Source organism: Sycon ciliatum, chromosome 4 (genome assembly GCF_964019385.1).
Source record: "Sycon ciliatum chromosome 4, ocSycCili1.1, whole genome shotgun sequence".
Lineage (NCBI taxonomy): Eukaryota > Metazoa > Porifera > Calcarea > Leucosolenida > Sycettidae > Sycon > Sycon ciliatum.
In genome coordinates this window covers 12135195-12152986 of record NC_088646.1, presented here as the reverse complement: position 1 = coordinate 12152986, position 17792 = coordinate 12135195, and the positions used below count along the sequence as shown (strand labels likewise).

At 48.3% G+C, this 17792-nt stretch overlaps 1 protein-coding gene across 1 annotated transcript in view; it reads left to right on the top strand.

Annotated features, from left to right (window-relative positions):
* Positions 1-126: 126 nt before the first annotated feature.
* LOC135814518 (tRNA dimethylallyltransferase-like) overlaps positions 127-17792 on the top strand; it is a 19672-nt gene continuing 2006 nt past the window's right edge. The window contains exons 1-11 of the mRNA XM_065327643.1: positions 127-342; positions 2573-2710; positions 3184-3273; positions 3515-3771; positions 8475-8620; positions 8875-8989; positions 9248-9336; positions 10045-10115; positions 10816-10846; positions 11823-11926; positions 12650-12764. Of these exons, the coding sequence (XP_065183715.1) occupies positions 211-342; positions 2573-2710; positions 3184-3273; positions 3515-3771; positions 8475-8620; positions 8875-8989; positions 9248-9336; positions 10045-10115; positions 10816-10846; positions 11823-11926; positions 12650-12764 (1288 nt within the window). The 5' untranslated portion in view covers positions 127-210. The remainder of the gene's footprint in view (positions 343-2572; positions 2711-3183; positions 3274-3514; positions 3772-8474; positions 8621-8874; positions 8990-9247; positions 9337-10044; positions 10116-10815; positions 10847-11822; positions 11927-12649; positions 12765-17792) is intronic.

The window sequence follows — 17792 nt, the reverse complement described above, 5'->3', positions numbered from 1 at the left end:
CTGTAGTACGGGATGAGTCAGGTGAGTGACGCATATGGCGCATGTAGCCCAGCCGTGTAGGCTGCGGGGATTTCCCGATGAGTGTTTCAAGTCACATTCGATGTCCACGAGAAATACAAAAAATTGAAGATAGTCACTGTAAAGGAAAAGAGCGTGCTGCTGTGTTATGTACTCTTGCCAGTGTTGCTACTACCTGTACTAGCTTATACTATGGCGAGTGAAAAGTGGCGAGACACTGTGATTGTTGCTGTGTTGGGCAGCACAGGGACTGGAAAATCTAAGTTGGGAATTGAATTGGCGCAGGAGCTCAATGGTGAAATCATCAGCGCTGACTCCATTCAGGTAAGCTGATGAATGAGGTTTTGTTCGAATCTATTAAAAGTGGAATAGATGTACATTTAATGATTGCTTTTCGGAAAAAGCGAAGCGATTCGTTGATGATTCTCCTTTATCTTCTTCTTCGGTGACATACACAGTCTACGGACTGCCTAATGTAGGAACAAATCGTGAAAAACCAAACAAAAAAATACGTTGTGGGTATAATGAGTACGTGGAAGCTGGAAAGGTTCCTGTTGTAGTGGGAAACAGCATAACCGTTATAGTTGTGTATAATTGTGCATATGAAGAGGGATACAAGTAGTCGTTGAGACTACTGTGCACACGTACTTACGTTAGATGAGTTCCTCAAATTGCAGGAACCGCACGACCATTTCTGATGTGTCTGTGGTGGCGGACGATGCGGAGGTTGACGCTCCAAAATCCACCCAGGCTTTGTTGAGGCTTCTGCCGACGTAGCGGAGGATCAGGTGGTCGGCATCTTCACACTCGAGATGACATAGGTGGCAATCTGGCGAATCTTCAGCCGAGATTTTGTGGAGGTACTGCTTTAGGAGTGGACAGTGACCGGTCAGGAGCTGGTTTAGGACGACGGTGTTCTTCCTTGTCAGGTCGCCGCAAAGTTTGCGGCTGTCCAGAAGAGGGGGTTGGTAGTGGTACCCTGTCTTCTTACGAATGCAAACTTTGGCGGCCTGGATGAGAAGAGGCACATCTTGCTGCATGGCTGTGCCGGCGTTGACAAGGCGGTTGATGCGGTAATTGTACAAAAGGCCATGGTGGCTGCTCACCCACACCAAGTGGATGGTGAGTGCTGACTGAGCAGCCCGCAGCAGCGCGTTGTACGCTGGGATGGCATCTGGGCCGATACAGCAGGGATCTGCCTGGACTACGTCAACAAGAGACCGGCTGTCGGTGACGATGACAAGGTCACAGCTGTGGGCTCGATCTACAATGTCGCCGAGGCATGACAGCGCCGCAGTCAAATCCGCGACCTCTTCCATGAAAGATAGATATTGCATTGATGATAAAGAAGTACTGGTAATAGGCAAGTGGCTGAATTGCCCATGCCACCATGTGCCCATGCCACCATGTGCCCATGCCACCATGTGCCCATGCCACCATGTGCCCATGCCACCATGTGCCCATGCCACCATGTGCCCATGCCACCATGTGCCCATGCCACCATGTGCCCATGCCACCATGTGCCCATGCCACCATGTGCCCATGCCACCATGTGCCCATGCCACCATGTGCCCATGCCACCATGTGCCAAGAACCCACTGGGATGAGGGCCGCCCGCTCAACTTGTGTGATCCTTTCTTCGTATGCCCGGCGCTTCTCACGCTCATGTCGCTTGTAACATGATGATGAGCGGTTCGATGGAGCGTGCAGATTGAAGACCCGGATTCCCACGTAGCTCCGTTCAAACCGTCCGCCATAGACTCCGCTTGCGACAACATCCAGCCAACCCAGGTCATCCCGCACTGCCTTTCGGTAGTGCAAATGCCCCCCCCCCCCCCCCAGTCAATGGCTAGAGGGATGGCTCAACATTGACGTCATGTGCCACACGACCAGGCAACTGTGCCGTAAGATCTCTCACCTCATTGTGTCGCATTACGATGAAGCCGCCAGTAGCACATCTTCCGTGCTTATCACCGTTAATTTGACCATGGTAGTATAACTATAACCAAGAGTAGATAAACAAGAGTGTGCAACTCCGGATCTCTCCTGCACAATCTGCAGATACCCCCGCCCACGGCGGAATTTTTTGTTGACGTCACCTTTTTTCAGAGAAACGCGCAGTTTGCCGCATGCAGTGTGAGAGCACGTGCTGGACACCGACCTTGTAGTGTAAAGCCCGGCCAAGAGCACGAGGGAAAACTTTCCGAAAGACTCGCAGCGCGTGCGTCGTCGAAAAGATTACGTCAACAAAAAATTCCGCCGTGGGCCAACCCATCCGCGAGTTGCACACTCTTGTTTATCTACTCTTGCTATAACTGTATAAGCCTTTTTGGGTGAATTACTGGTGTTTAAAGTGCGGTGGCGTATGCTCCGGAAATACGGTACGTGCTCATGTAGTATCACTTGTCATGATGCATCGGATGTAAGGATAAAATTGCGGAAAACCGAAGCGTACGCCATAGCCGATATTGCCTGTATTGGGTTCTCTTTATACTTTATACTTCGAAGTACCTGTATGTAAGGCCGTGACTTATGTGTGCATGCATGTCCCCAGGTGTACAAAGGTTTGGACATCTGCAGTGCCAAAGTGACGGCTGAAGAGCAAGCCGCAGCTCAACACCACCTTCTCAGTGTGGCTGAGTGCACGCATAGCTATGATGTGGTGAAGTTCCGTGACACCGCCTTGAGCACTGTATCCTCTACTACATGTACTATGCTTGATGTCAACACGGATGTGACCTATCTCGGTCACCATGCACTCTGGGTTGCCCGGTTGCCTTCTGAAGTACTACGTTGTAGTACCATTCATACTTGCTTGAGTACTAATACTCGTATGCTGATACATTCAGTGCAATGTGGATTACTAGTAAACACAATGTCATGTTGTCATGGTGATGGTGTGTTGATTCTCCTACAATTGTATCTGATAGCAATTCTCCATCCCAACACGTGTAAATGTGCCCCAACAGTGGCATGCATGTACTGGTACTCGTGAAAACCCAGGCTATTCTAGTTTGACAACGTTGTGTTTTACAAGCACGTTAGCCTTGACTTACTTGACTTGGGTTTACCGGACGTTAGCGGCCGTCGTGAGTTCCCTTCGGGAACGGACACGCTAATATACCTTTACTTACTTTGTAGCCTTGACTATGTGCATGTGCAAAGATTTCTGATATCCTGGATCGAGGCAAAGTGCCTATCATTGTCGGTGGCACTAACTACTACATTGAGTCGCTCATCTGGGAGACCCTCATGGTAAGTTTATTTGTTTTGTTTGTGTTTTGCCTCAATGAATGCAACTCCTGCTTTCAACTGCTCTGTTTAGCTGGCTGAGACCAGGTGTGCATGCTTTGCTTACAGTTGAACATTCGCTTGTTAGTACAACATCAATGGTGAGGAGAAGAAAATCAAGATGACGAGCAAGCTGTGATTGTTTGCGCTGAGTTTAGTCGTGATTCTGTGTGCTGTGTTGTGCTGTGCCATAACGTGACCTCAGCCGGAATCATCAGCTGTCGATCAGGAGATGAAAGTGGAAACCAATGCCAGTTCTACACCAGGTGGTGGCTGTACAGTGGATGATGAAACCCATCGCCATCACCCACAAGCTGATGTGGATGGCACTCCCGTGAAAACCACCGAAGCTGCAGCAGCAGCAGCGCATGCCTCCATGGTCTCGCCACATGAGCGCTTGCAGAAGGTTGACCCAGATATGGCGGCACGTCTTCATCCGAACAACATTCGGAAAATAGAAAGGTGTGATGGCGATATTCGCTTTGTGTGTGTGTGTGTGTGTGTGTGTGTGTGTGTGTGTGTGTGTGTGTGTGTGTGTGTGTGTGTGTGTGTGTGTGCATCTTTTTCTCTTACTTGCCTCTATTGTAACTGTGTTTTCTAAATCTGTATGGATATGCCCATTATACTGTGTGTTCCAGTTTAACTATTACATGTTTGTTTGTTAGGGGAAGAGTGTGTTGCTCCCTACGTGGGAGCTCGCGGTTTTCCTGCCGACTTGTCCACGGTTCGATGGACTTTTCGTGTGCTCTGGATGGCAGTCGTGAGTCAGTCAAGTGAGAATTCAAGTCGGCAGAAAAACCGCGAACTCCCATGTAGGGAGCAACACACTCTTCCCCTACTATCGCCGAAGTCGCACCAACCTCTTCCTCACATTGTTGTCCCCAGCGCGGGCTTGCGAATTAGATGGTTTGGAAGCAACAACGTCGTGAATGGCCAACGGTCCTCAGCGCTTGTTCAGCACCTCCATGAGCGACACTGACTCACGCTGCTATCTGGTGTTCACGAGGTGTTTGTCGCGCTGGAAACGGAGCGTCTCTGTAAGTTTGTATCCCTGGTGATGTTTGTGCTTGGAGAGCACTATATAAGTGGTGCTCTTCAGGCACAATCTTCCTCAGCCTACTCAAGCTCAACTGATGAGGGGTGAATTCCCCGAAACACTGTGTATTGAGCAGGGAGTGGTGCTTTCTTGCAGGTTTGCCGAGTGGACGGTTCGATGGATTTCTCGTGTGCTCTGGATGGCAGTCGTGAGTCAGTCAAGTGAGAATTCAAGTCGGCAGGGAAACCGCGAGCTCCCATGTAGGGAGCAACACACTCTTCCCCTACTATCGCTGAAGTCGCACCAACCTCTTCCTCACATTGTTTGTTTGTTGTGCTTTTATTTATAGTCGTTCAACCAAACAGGCAATGGTGCCTTCTCACAAGGAGACGACTTAGAAAATGGGGAGGGGAGAAAAAGCAGGCACGGATGGGAGATAGAATGGAGAGGATGATGTAGTATAGATTAGGAAGCAGGAGTAAGATCCAGATCTTTGGCACAGTACAAAAAGTGGTTTAGGCAACTGGGAGGTCTTGCGAGCGCAATGCATCACGCAACCGCTTCTTCTGTCCAATGGATCGAAGTTCGGCCGAGAGACTGTTCCACAATACGCTTCCCACAAACTGGATTGACGATCGGCTATAAGGGCCTCTTAGGAAGGGTATTTGCAGGAGATTGAAGGAATGACCACGAGTTATGCGGCGGTTAGGCGGGCATGCAGCATTAATTAGACTAAAGAAATTGTCGAAAAGGGGACTTGTAGCAGACTGGATACAGCTATGGACGAATACTAATAGTTTTAGCCTATATATGTGGACAAGAGGAAGGATGCGTGTCTGTGCAAGCAAAGGAGTGGTAGGGGTAGCAGTTGGTGCCAGCAAAATAGACCGGACTTGGCCATACGCTCCTGACGACCAAGTGCATGCTGAGAAAGTGCTGGGTAGAAGGCATTGCGAGCATAGCAGAGTGTGGTCTGAATCATGCCAATGTACCAAGTGCGGCGGGCATTCACTGTCAAGCCATGTCCATGCCGCCATAGCTTACCAATTGCTTGCCGGGCTTTCTGCACGAGGTGATCGACATGTACATGCCAAGACATGTTGTCATCCACGTGAACTCCAAGGTACTTCACACAATGTACAACTTGTAAAACGTCCTGACCGCCCTGTACTGGATGGTGGATGTCTTGCAGACCACGGGACTTTATGAACATAACTTGTGTCTTCTTGGTGTTTAAAAGTAGACCTAGATCAGCCAACCAGGCAGAAACACTAGTGAGTCCATCAGTCAGAGATGAGCATACGGCTTGTGCGTCACGTCACGACTCGAGGCCTCCAGGACAATGTCATCAGCGAACTCTTGGTGAACTATGCCTTCTTGGCCTCCCTGTCGGGGTCGCACGGCAAGTTCTCCGGCTGCTGGTTCTCCGGCTGGGATAAGCTTTCATTGTCGACTAATGATTCAGCATCAGCAGGAAAAGGCAACTCTTCTTTTTTCATCTCAAAAGAGCTGGAGTCGCTCTTGTCAGCTGCTGGGAGACCAGCCTGCTTAGACTTGGATGTTGGGCATTGTGATTGGGCTTTACTTTGCTGCGCTGTCTGGGCTGAGTTTGCGACCACATCAGATAGGAGTGGACGTGTGCGTTCAGTGTCTGTACATGTAGGTGATGTTGAGTGATGTGACTGCTGCTGTGTACTACCCGTATTGGCAGTGGTACAGCGGGCCTCAGGGCAGTCCTTGGCGAGGTGCTCGGGCTTGCTGCAAATCCGACACGTGGGCTTTTGGCCACTATAGTGTGCGCGGAAAGTGCCTTTCCCGTCTCTGGATTTCACGTACGAAGGCACGGCTTTATTCGACCCCAGTACGAAGGTTGCAAAACGGACTCCGGTTGCAATAACTATGTTGTCCCGTACCTTAAGTTTACCGTGGCGGATGGTGCCCTGCACGGTACCGTATGGAGCAAGTGCAGCTGTAATGGCGCCATCCGACACCCACACAGGAACATCGTGAATGTGCAACTGAACATGAGTGTTTTCTGGAGAGGATTTTGGAAGGATATGTTGTCCATTTATATGAAAGCCATTCTTCATGACTAACTGGGCAAGCTGGATATCTGCGAACGTTAATCTGCATTGGCCTACTGAACTGACCTGGATGGAGAGGATGAGCTCCGCTCCTATTCCGTGCTGCTCGAGGCAGCTCACGTACTCGGCGAGTTTCAAATCCTTTGGAGCTGGAAATATCACAATTCGGGCCATCAGGTCCCTGACGCTTACTTTCCGCCATGGGTCGACTTCAGCTGGTTCCCGAGATATATCAGTGGCCTCCATGGCCCCGGAACGGGCATATGTGGGGCTAAAATGCCCAACCACGAGATTTTTTCAGAGCTAGAAAAAGCTTTACCACACGTCACTGAAACAAGACATAGTGCTTACCATCATGAACAATGTCCCCAAAGAATTCACTTACTTCCTCAACTGACACCTTTGGTTACTGTCTAGGTGCACGCCTACCGGTGACTGTGTTCATGACTTGCCACAGCTTGCGCTGATCTGAAGTAGCACATTTCCGGACAAAGAGTTTTTTTCTTTTTCCCTTCCGTGTCCGTGGGATTCCATTCGTTTAGTGCATCACCCTGTTTTTCGTGTAGTACCTCCAGTTTGGAGACGTACTCCGTATATTCTAGATGGTGGCTTCACCAGCAATCACGGAAGTGTCCAACCAAGTCTCTGCCCCAGCAATTAGGTTGGCACCAGAATCCTTTGCCAACTGGTCGAGCTCTGCAGCTTTGTATCTTAAGCTGCAGATGTTTATAAAGATAGCTATCACTGCGTCTTGTGCATGGCCAGAGGTATTTTGCTGGGACGACGTTGCAAGCGCTGTTCTTGTAAAAGTGGGTTGGAATGGTGTAGCGTTCGGATTTAGAGGAACTAGAGCATGAGGAGCAGAGGTTGTCGAAAGATGGTACTGTTTGTCAAGTTAGCACTCAAATGTTATTCCGTTGATTGTGACCTGTGCTCCACTGTTATCAGCATCTTCAGCACCTGAAACTTTGTCACTTTCAGCTGCAGTGCAGAAAGCATCAGCGAGTTTGGCAGCCCAGGGAGTTGCTGGGAATGTATGCTTCCCTGACGCCATGGTAAATCCATCTTTGTCAGTGTCAGGTGACTGCCTTCCCTCTGCCGCTGTGAAATCTGTTGCCCTCCTGCATTGTCGTCCTGGTCTCACTGCGTTCCTGCTGCAGTGTCTTTGAAAGCATGTCAGTGGTTTGACAGGTTTGCTCTTCGCCCTGAACTGCAGGCTGTCCAGCAGCTCCATCTGTAGTCATCTCCGAGTCAGCAGTTGAACTATCATGAACCGGTACTTCACGCTCAGGGTCCATGACCTGACCTGTACTCGACCTTGAACCAGCCTTATGAATGCGAGAGTACAGCGTGGAGTTTCCTGCAGATACAGAGTTGTTGTTGTGCTGCGTGCAGTCCTTCGCGAGGTGCGTACGGGAGCCACACTTGAAGCACGTGGGAACTTGACCCCTGTGCCAAATGCGAAGTTTTTGACCGGAGCCAGACAGCACAATTGTAGACGGTACGGTGGACTTGGGTACAACATTTACAAATACAGTGCCAGTCGTGAACGTAGATCCATCCACAGACTTCTCTTCCTGCTTTGGGAGACCAACGGTGGTTCCAAACTTCTCCATCGCCGATGTAATGGCCGGCAGTGGAGTATCATCCGCCACGCCAAAGATGTGGACAGAGACTACAGCTCCATCACCAACTAACAGTACTCATTGAGCTCCGTCGACAGTGAGCCCTCTGGATAACACCTCGTCTCTGACAGAAGTGCAGGAGAACGAAACTCTACAAACCCCTCGCCTTCCGCTCAGGTCAATTTGTTTTATTTCATCTGGTTTGACACCAGAGGAAAGCATGGCGTATTAGTGTGACATGGCAACTAGGTGGGCAGGAGACAAGGGCTTTGGAGGCATTATCGCTATGGAAAGCAAACTTTGAAACTGAACTACTTTGTTTTGGGTGTAAACCCTGTGACATTAGTAGTATTGGAGAGGATGGTTTTACTGACATTGTTCTTTCACATATGGGATATCTGTGTGTGTGTGTCTGTGCAGGAGTTTAGCTGTATTTGAGGAGCATGGCATACCACACACTCAGCTGCTAGCACAGCAACATAGCGATGGTGACGGCGCTTGTCCGCAAGGCGCGCGCCTACGCTTCCCCAAGACGGTCGCATTCTGGATACGCTGTGACACGGACGGTAGGTACCGATAGCTGCACTGCATCTGTAGCCTGCTGACTGCGAGAAAACACATCAGCATGGCCTTCAGCCATCAGCAAATGTTTTAGTGAAAACTTGTTCAGAGCTCTGTTTGCTATAGAGTAGGGATTCAGTCCAATACTAAGACAGATGTACTGTATTGGGTGGGTGCCCTTGGTATGTTGAGATTCTTGTGTACATGATTGTATTGAACACCATAACTGCATCTTGTTGTTATCCATGGTATGTTACAGTGCTGGATAAGCGGCTCAGCAAGCGTGTCGACGGCATGGTGGAAAGTGGTATGATGCAGGAGCTGCAGTGCTTCCACTCAGAGTATGGCCAGCATTGTCTAGATGAGACCGGCAGGTTAGTGTGTGCTGGATTGGCTGTTGTGTTCTCTAAGTTGTTTTCATCTTCATCTAGATACCAGCTCATGTTGTTGCTCCATGTAACCCTTGTGTGTTGGCAGAGTCGATCCCGTCCCATTCTGTCTGTGTGAGTATGCAATATGCATGTATGTCAGAATCATGCGCGATGCTCGAAATGCATCAGTGGTGTGTTTGTATTTCAAACTTATGTTGTGGATATTCTTGTTTTTTTCTTGTTCTTGTTTATATTGTGTAGGCCGAGTTTCGAGTCTGGCTTGTTTCAGAGCATTGGCTACAAAGAGCTTTATCCATACCTATCACGATCACCAGATATGGATGAGGAGAGTAAGTTTTTTTGTTTGGCATTATGTTGCTGTGTGTACTGTTGCTGGCACAGAAAGCAGGGGAGTAGTCCGCACTGGCCCAAGGGATATGTTAGCCAGTTGACTGGGACTGCCATCTGTCGGTTTTTTAACTCGAGCATCTATCAATATGCTGCTTAGGTAGAAATTGGCATTCCGCCGGTGTTTGGCTGACGATTGGTTGGGCTGAGACCCTGCTGAGACCCTGCCTACCCTTGCACAGAGTGTACATGTATGCATTGTTTTACGCTGAAAGACAGCATTGCAATTGATGCTGAATGAGGTAAATTTTGTGTTCGGGGGTTTGCTGACCGACTGCAAACTTGCTACTTACTTTCATTGGCCAAGTGTGTGCAACTCCTATCTTGAGATGTGATGGACTCAACCACGGCGGGGTTTTCATTGCGGACTTTTTTGGCAGGAATATGATCAAGTGCATGTGTGCCCCCCCCCCCCCCCTCTGAGTTTGTAGCTACGGTAACAGTTCATCGACTACCGTAGCTGCGATGTACAGTACAGGTTCTTTTCGCTTTTGAGCTGAGGCTACGCATGATGGCATCAGTGAGCCAAATAACAGTGGAAGACTGATGTCATGAATAATCTCCGCCGGGGGCTGAGGGCTCATGGAGTTGCACACTCTTATTTGTTTATTGTTGGTGTGTGCCCGTGCCTGCGTTTGTCCCTGTTGCAGAGAGCAAGTCTTTACTCACAGAGTGTCTGCAATCTTTGGTGGCAGCAACCAGTCGCTATGCCAGGAAACAGGTTTGTTTTGTGCTGTACTTCTGTGCACCCTCGAATTTTACTGAGAGAAGAGAGAGAGAGAGAGAGAGAGAGAGAGAGAGAGAGAGAGAGAGAGAGAGAGAGAGAGAGAGCGAGCGAGAGAGAGAGAGAGAGAGAGAGAGAGAGAGAGAGAGAGAGAGAGAGAGAGAGAGAGAGAGAGAGAGAGAGAGAGAGAGACACACACACACACACACACACACACACACACACACAGGAGCGAAGCTGCCAGAGAGACTGGGAGAGGTCGAGTGAGACTTTGGTGTCTTTGCATGCGGCTCTCAGAAGAAGAGAAGAAGATAGCGGCCGAACAGCTTTCTTGTAAAGTCAGTCTTGAGGACTAAAAAGGTGGACAGCAAAATTGGAAAAGGTGCACATAAGAAACGGTACAAGGAACCTGTTGTGGCATCAGAACAGGACAGGTGCATGTGACACGTGCTCAAAATAGTGCGGGAATTTCCTGATCTCTTTTGGTTCTCCTCCAAGGCTGGAGAGCTTTGGAGAGTCTCTATTGTCTTGGAGAGAGTGCCTGTACGCTTCTGTGAAAAATAAGACTCAAATTTTCTTGACAGCCCCAAGTGAATGTTCCCGATACTAGCTGGCAAAAAGCTGCTTGCACCATCAAACTTTTCTCCCACGATTTCCTCTGTGTGTGTGTGTGTGCTTTGCCTCTCTTGTGCTGCAGAATGCTTGGATAAGGAATCGATTCCTCAAAGGTTAGCTTATGAGAGACAAGAGTGATATGAAAGCTGTGTGTGGAGGGGTGACATGTTGAGTTTTGATGCCGCTTGTTGTCACTATTGAGTCCAGCGACCACATCTCTTTCACATTGATTGCTGGTGCGCTAGTGACGAACATGCTCGGAGTAGGCACCCTAGTGTTACTTGGGTAACATGCCTTGAGATGGCTTGAGATCTTGCACTTGGGACAATCTTGCGCTTGAGATGATCTTGAGATGATTATGTGCTTGAGACGATCTTGAGACGAACTTTCTTAATCTCGAAGCTACAATTGTAGAGAGGACAAACAATGATAATAGTTTTGGCACCATGGCACCAAGGACTCAAAAAGAGAGCAAACGAGTCAACTTGATAAAGCAGTGTGGCAATCGTGTCATGCTGTAGTGGAAGTTGCACTTGATTTCCACTTTCAAGTTGTAGAAACGCACTAGATGAAGCGACAACAGGATGAAGTGAGATCGAGCAGTGATGTACTCGCTGCTTTATATGCAGCAGTGTTTGAACAAGATAACAGCTGTGATGTGAAGAGCTGCACCAGGAATCATGAACAACTGTATAACAGTCATAGGAGAAGATGTGAGAAACTGAGATTGTGAGAATGGCCTCTTCAATTTAAAACTAGAGCTAGAATCGGCACATTGCACCAGTACACTTGTCGGTATTTATCATTCCGGCTTTCTAGCTCGGCTCTCATTTTGCCCAAGCATTGTGGATAGCTGGTTTATTTCCGGTTGTCTTTGACTGGGCGCTGCTATCTTCAATTATTGCTTGAGAAGTACTTGGGGCAGCTTCCAAGGCAATGTTTCCCATTTGTGTAGTACTTGGTGGCAGCTTTCACGGCAATGTTTCTCATTTGTAGTATTCTTACTTAAATCTTGCTATTATCTGTTGATGTGTGTGTGTGTGTGTGTGTGTGTGTGTGTGTGTGTGTGTGTGTGTGTGTGTGTATCAGCTGGTCAGAAAGTTCGCCTATACGGCGTTGACAGCAGTCATCCGGAGAACTGGAATGATGATGTGTTACAGCCTGCACTTAGCATAGTGCAGGCACTGTTGACGGTAAGTACATAGACTGGGGAGCTTAGCACTACAGGACTGTCACATAGTCTAGTGCAAGTGGTCTGATTCATACTTTTTATGACTTGTTCTACAGTATCACTGAGGCTGTGTTTACACGAGAGTTTTAAAGCCGGTTGAGTTTCAGCCTGCCCTGAACACAGATTTACTCCATGCACTGGTTCTCATTCAGTCCTGCTCAGTACTGCAATATACATTGTCATTATTTGAGTTTGACAGCACTACTCACAGCTTTACTTCTTAGTTCTAATTGCAACAGTTTAATGCTGCAATTTAAAAAAAATCACGGTTCGCGTCAGACTCGGTTTATCTATACAGAGGCCGAGTTTTCCGCATCCGTAGGAATGCCACCACCCTTCAAGGATCAAGGCGCAGATGCAGCTCCTAAAGCGGTGTTCTAATTGCTGCAATTAGAACTGAGCTATATAACTCAATGCAGGGTTTCTGTGTGCTGTAACTGCTGTTGCAGTGTTGCATACACTTCAGAATAGATAATAGTTTCAGGGGCTAGCCAGGAAAGTCTTCCAGGGAATTTGTTTGAAAACAAAGTCCAGAAAAGCAAAATGCAACAGTGCCGGGAAGTTGTTGACAACAACCCCCTCCCCCCTGTCACCCTGTAGTTTTACTGCAAGTATTGACTACAAGAAAGTGCATTTTCTCTGTATATTTTCTATTTATATCTTGTGTATATGTATTGCATTTTAGGACTCCCCAGCACCACTAGCACCTCTGCCATTGCAAGCAGCCACGAAGAACTCCTGGACAAAATATGAATGTACTGCTTGCAATCGTCTGCTCCATGGCGATCAAGAGTGGAAAGGTGAGCAATCCTGGTGGTATCTTTTGATTTTAATCTCTCCTCCTCCTCATCGTCGTCCTCTCTCTCTCTCTCTCTCTCTCTCTCTCTCTCTCTCTCTCTCTCTCTCTCTCTCTCTCTCTCTCTCTCTCTCTCTCTCTCTCTCTCTCTCTCTCTCTCTCTCTCTCTCTCTCTCTCTCTCTCTCTCTCTCTCTCTCTCTCTCTCTCTCTCTCTCTCTCTCTCTCTCTCTCTCTCTCTCTCTCTCTCTCTCTCTCTCTCTCTCTCTCTCTCTCTCTCTCTCTCTCTCTCTCACACACACATGTTTTCTATGTGAGCGGGTTTTGTTGGACTTACCTGTATCTCCCAGCACTTTGAATTTTTGTCAGCAGCTAGTCTGCCTAGTCTGCTGTGCTGCCGCGGCTCTGAGTGCTCATCCTGTACATAGGCATTGTGTGTTGTATCACCCCGGTTACCCCGGTGACCCCGGTGCTCTGAGTGTTGTTGTTGTTGAATTTTATTTAAAGTCGCAACACAAACAGGCGATGGCGCCTCCTTTAATACATGTGAGCAACATGACAAAGTTAATAGTAATGGGGAGGGGAGGAGAAAAATGACAGGTGAAAGAAGTCACCAAAGGTAACTGAATACTGGTATTCTACAGATAGAGCTGCGGGGAAAAGAACCCTGTTGAAAACCGAAAACATGGAGTATAACTATAACTGGCCGATTTAATGTCGAGAAGTTTATTTCCTAACATCCTTGCAAAACATTAGGTACCAATAGATAGGATTTGATCAGATAGAGTCTTACACAAAATTAGAAAGGATTGACCATTGGTGAACAGATAAAAAAAGTAGAGTGGCCTACTTTGAATACTTCGACGCTTTCGAGAGAGCACAGAAATGGGCGTGACAAGGTTCACAGCACATCATGGGCGGTGTCTTGTTCCAGATAATGGCACCAATGAATTGGATTGTGCCTCTACCAGAAGGACTGGGCCAGAAGGGTACCTGCAATAGGTTTTTGTCAGCTCCACGGGTGCAATCACTCTGTGTTCTGACGTAATAATTCCGAAACAGGACACTTGAACGGCCATGGATGCAGCGACGAACGAATATTAGGACTTTCGCTGCCAGGGCATCCTCGAGGGTAGGAAGACAGGAGGCTCTTGAAGAGCCCTGCAGTGGAAGTCCATGGCGGAAAGCCAAAAAGGCACGGATTGCAGCTTTCGTCATTCGAGTGAGGGCGTCCATGTTTCTGGCCATCAGAGACGGATAGATTGCATTGGACGCGTATGCTAGTCTGGACATAATCATTGCATGATAAAATAACGTTTTCGAGGAGACTGTCAAGCTTTGATGTGAGCGCCATTGCGCACCAATGGAGCGTCGAACTTGGCGAATGGTGTGGTCGACGTGGCCATCCCAGGAGAACTCATTATCAACAATAACTCCAAGGTAGCGAGCCTCTGACACAATTGTTAGCATTCCCGTCGCAACGGATCTGGAGCGGTTTTGCACTTTGCTGCCCACCACAAGGTGTTATATGCAAGACCTGTGTCTTCATCTGGTTCAGCTTAAGGCCGCAGTCCTCAAGCCAAGTTACCAGATTGGTGACGGCGGTGCTTAGGGAGGTGCACACTGCTGCTCGACTCCCAGAGGCCTCGAGAATGATATCGTCCGCAAACTCTCGATGGACGACGGGACGTGGGATGCAATTGGGGATGCCGCGAATATACAGGGTGAAGAGCAGTGGGCCGAGAACGGATCCCTGTGGCACGCCTCGACTACACTGTGTGTAGCTTGACATACTTCCGCCAATAACCACACGCTGGTACCGGTCGCTGAGGTAACTAGCAAGCCAGGAATTCGCAGTGCCTGTCACACCCATGTTGGAGAGTTCTTCCAGCAGCAATTTGTGCTTGACGGAGTCGAACGCTTTGGACATGTCGACAAATGCTGCGCCTGTTTCTTTCCAAACAATCGACGAGGAGACAATAGTCGTAAAATGGCAATAAATAAGATAAATTGTGCACTCATAACAACAGCAAAAATGAAGAAAGTCAAGTTCCATAACGTTTTCTTGTGACTGTCATCAGTGGAACGCCGTCACGTAAAAATGTAATAACCAAAACACACACTTATATACATGTAGCTAATATGGTTTCAGGTAGAAATACAGCAGCTAACAAGTACAAAAAGCGAAGTTTGCACCTTTGCAATGTGTGAATATAGTGTATGTGAGAAAGGTAGTGGCAGATGAATGTGATACTGTGTGAATGAATGTAATGGTGCGTGTGTATTACTTGAAGATATGTGTATATTCGTACTCGTGACCCTGTGCTATGTAAACAGAAAGAAAACGTTGTATCACTCACACTCTTCAAGTAATACACACGCACCATTACATTCATTCACACAGTATCACATTCATCTGCCACTACCTTTCTCACATACACTATATTCACACATTGCAAAGGTGCAAACTTCGCTTTTTGTACTTGTTAGCTGCTGTATTTCTACCTGAAACCATATTAGCTACATGTATATAAGTGTGTGTTTTGGTTATTACATTTTTATGTGACGGCGTTCCACTGATGACAGTCACAAGAAAACGTTATGGAACTTGACTGTTTCTTTCCGCTCATACTTTGCTATTAACCAGCGGTTTACCGCTAGGACAAGGGCATCCTCAGTGCTGTGTCGCCTCCTGTATGCAAACTGCGAAGTAGGGAGGAGACCATTTTCCATTATGTATGACATGAGTTGGGCCTTCACTAGTTTCTCCAGTAGACGAGGTACAATAGGCAGGAGAGAGATAGGCCGATAAGAAGCAGCTTGACCAGGGTCAAGGCTACCACCTTCGAACAAAGGAAACACATTAGCAAGTTTGAACTGGCGTGGAAATCTGCCCGTCGAGAGCGAAGCGTTGAACATCATGCACAGAGACGGAGCTAATTCTCCTGCGGACTGCTTTAAAACAACACCTGGCAATTGATCGTGGCCTGTGGCTTTGGATGAATCAACGGACTGCAGTAGGGTCATGACTTCTTCTGTTAGGGCGGGTCGAAACTGGTTGAAGGTATCGGGATCGTTACATCTTGAACCATCCGGAAGCAGGCTGGATGGGCGCCCAGGATCAGATACAACTTTCCCAAATGCTGCAGCGAGCTCCTCCGCAGCTACCAGAGGCAGAGGTGTTGACTTCGTCCGACCACTGACAGTATTCACAATGCGCCACAGCTTTCGAGAGTCTGTCCGAGCAGCCTCCAGGCGTTCCTTGAAGTACTGGTTCTTCAGCTTTCTATCCAACTTCCGTGCAACTGCACAAAGTTTCCGGTGGTGGTCCCGCAGCTGAGCATCCTCTGGGGAGCGAATAAGCAATTTGTGCGCGGCATTGTGCTGCCGTGCAGCTGAAATAAGCTCAGGGGTCAGCCAAGGACAAGAACGACGGTTGGCTTTACGCGGGTTACGGAGGGGTGCGTGACGGTCAAGAACAGCATGTACCTTTGGGTACCACTTGTTTACCATGTCATCTACATCGCTACACTGGCTGAAGTCATGGAAGTTTGCAGAGCGTAGATCTGAGTTAAAGCGACTCCAGTCGATTTTCCAGAGGCTTTGGTGCAGCTCTCTCAGCTTCTTTCGCAGTTGCTTCCAGTTCAGCAGTAAATGTGTAGTGGTCACTGATATCACATTCGATCACTTTACAAATCTTCACTAGTTCAGGGGGTGCAAGAAGAAGATCCAAGAGGGTGGAAGATGACAATGTTACTCTTGTGGCGTTTGTTACATGGTTGATGAGGCTGTGGTATGGTTGTGCGTGTCGTTCGTCTTCTCCCACCGTCGGGATGGTCGCTGCTGTGTATGTGCCCGTTGCTGTGTTCGACTGGGGCAGTCGCTGGCCATGTGGTCAGTTGGGACCGGTACGGCTGTGTCATGGTGAACTTCTGATGCTCAGACTGTCACTTCATCAGGTACAGTCTCTCCGGAGGCGTGGTTTCGAATCCCACCGCTGCCACCAATGTAGGATTCCCTTTCCTAAGACAAGATTCCCATTCTCAGGTTTCACCAGGCACTCAAATTGCTCATATCGATAGTAAAACTTGTCGTAGAGGAGAAGAGAAAGAAAGGCAAGAAACACGTGAGCATGCGCGCGGCTTACAAGGCCAGTGATTCGTCACGTGGACAGGAGCAGGAAATACGAAATACAAATGTAAGAAACAACAATCGTCAATTCGTCATGCAATGATTACAGTAATACTCAAGTAATCATTGGCCTATACTACACAATTATTGGCCTATACTACACAATTCCCCTCCTCTCACTATTCACAACCTCGTGAATAATAGGCAAGCAGGGCAAAAACAATTAAATGTATAATATAGAAAACAAATTACGGGTATACAATGACCTAACTACAAAACATAGTCACCAAATCTCGCAGGAGCAGTGCGGATCCGGCCTGATCGACGTGCTAATACTGGAGTAGCAACAGGAGGAGGTAGAGGTGATACGGCAACAGGCGGCGACAACAGAGGCGTACTCGGCACAGAGTCATCGGCATCATGTGGCACGACAGGAACATAGTCATTAGCTGACAAACTCACTGGGTCGGGGAGATCATTGACAGACGACGGTAACTGGGCACGATGAACCTGGATTACGTCCACAGGTGGTGCATCATCGGCCATACTTGGGCCCACAGTGGCACTGGCCATACTCAGCGTAGATGCACTAGGTTGCTGTGCTTTTGAGCTTGTAGTGGGTATGCTAGATATGCTAGATATGCTGTCAACGTGCTGGGATGCGCTGGTGTTCACTTCAGAGTTTGAACCTACGCTATTCGTACGGGTACTCCCACGTTCGGAGGTCGACTGCGCGTGCGGTACAGAATCAGAACTAGAGTTACTGTTAGTACAACTTGAACCTTCAGGCTCTCTGCCCACCCTTACTTTAACACTCTCGTGCTTCATGACCCGTTGTGCCACAACCCCGGCACGTCTGGGTCTACCATCTGTGCCACACCCGCAGCTTTCTCTTCCCAACGG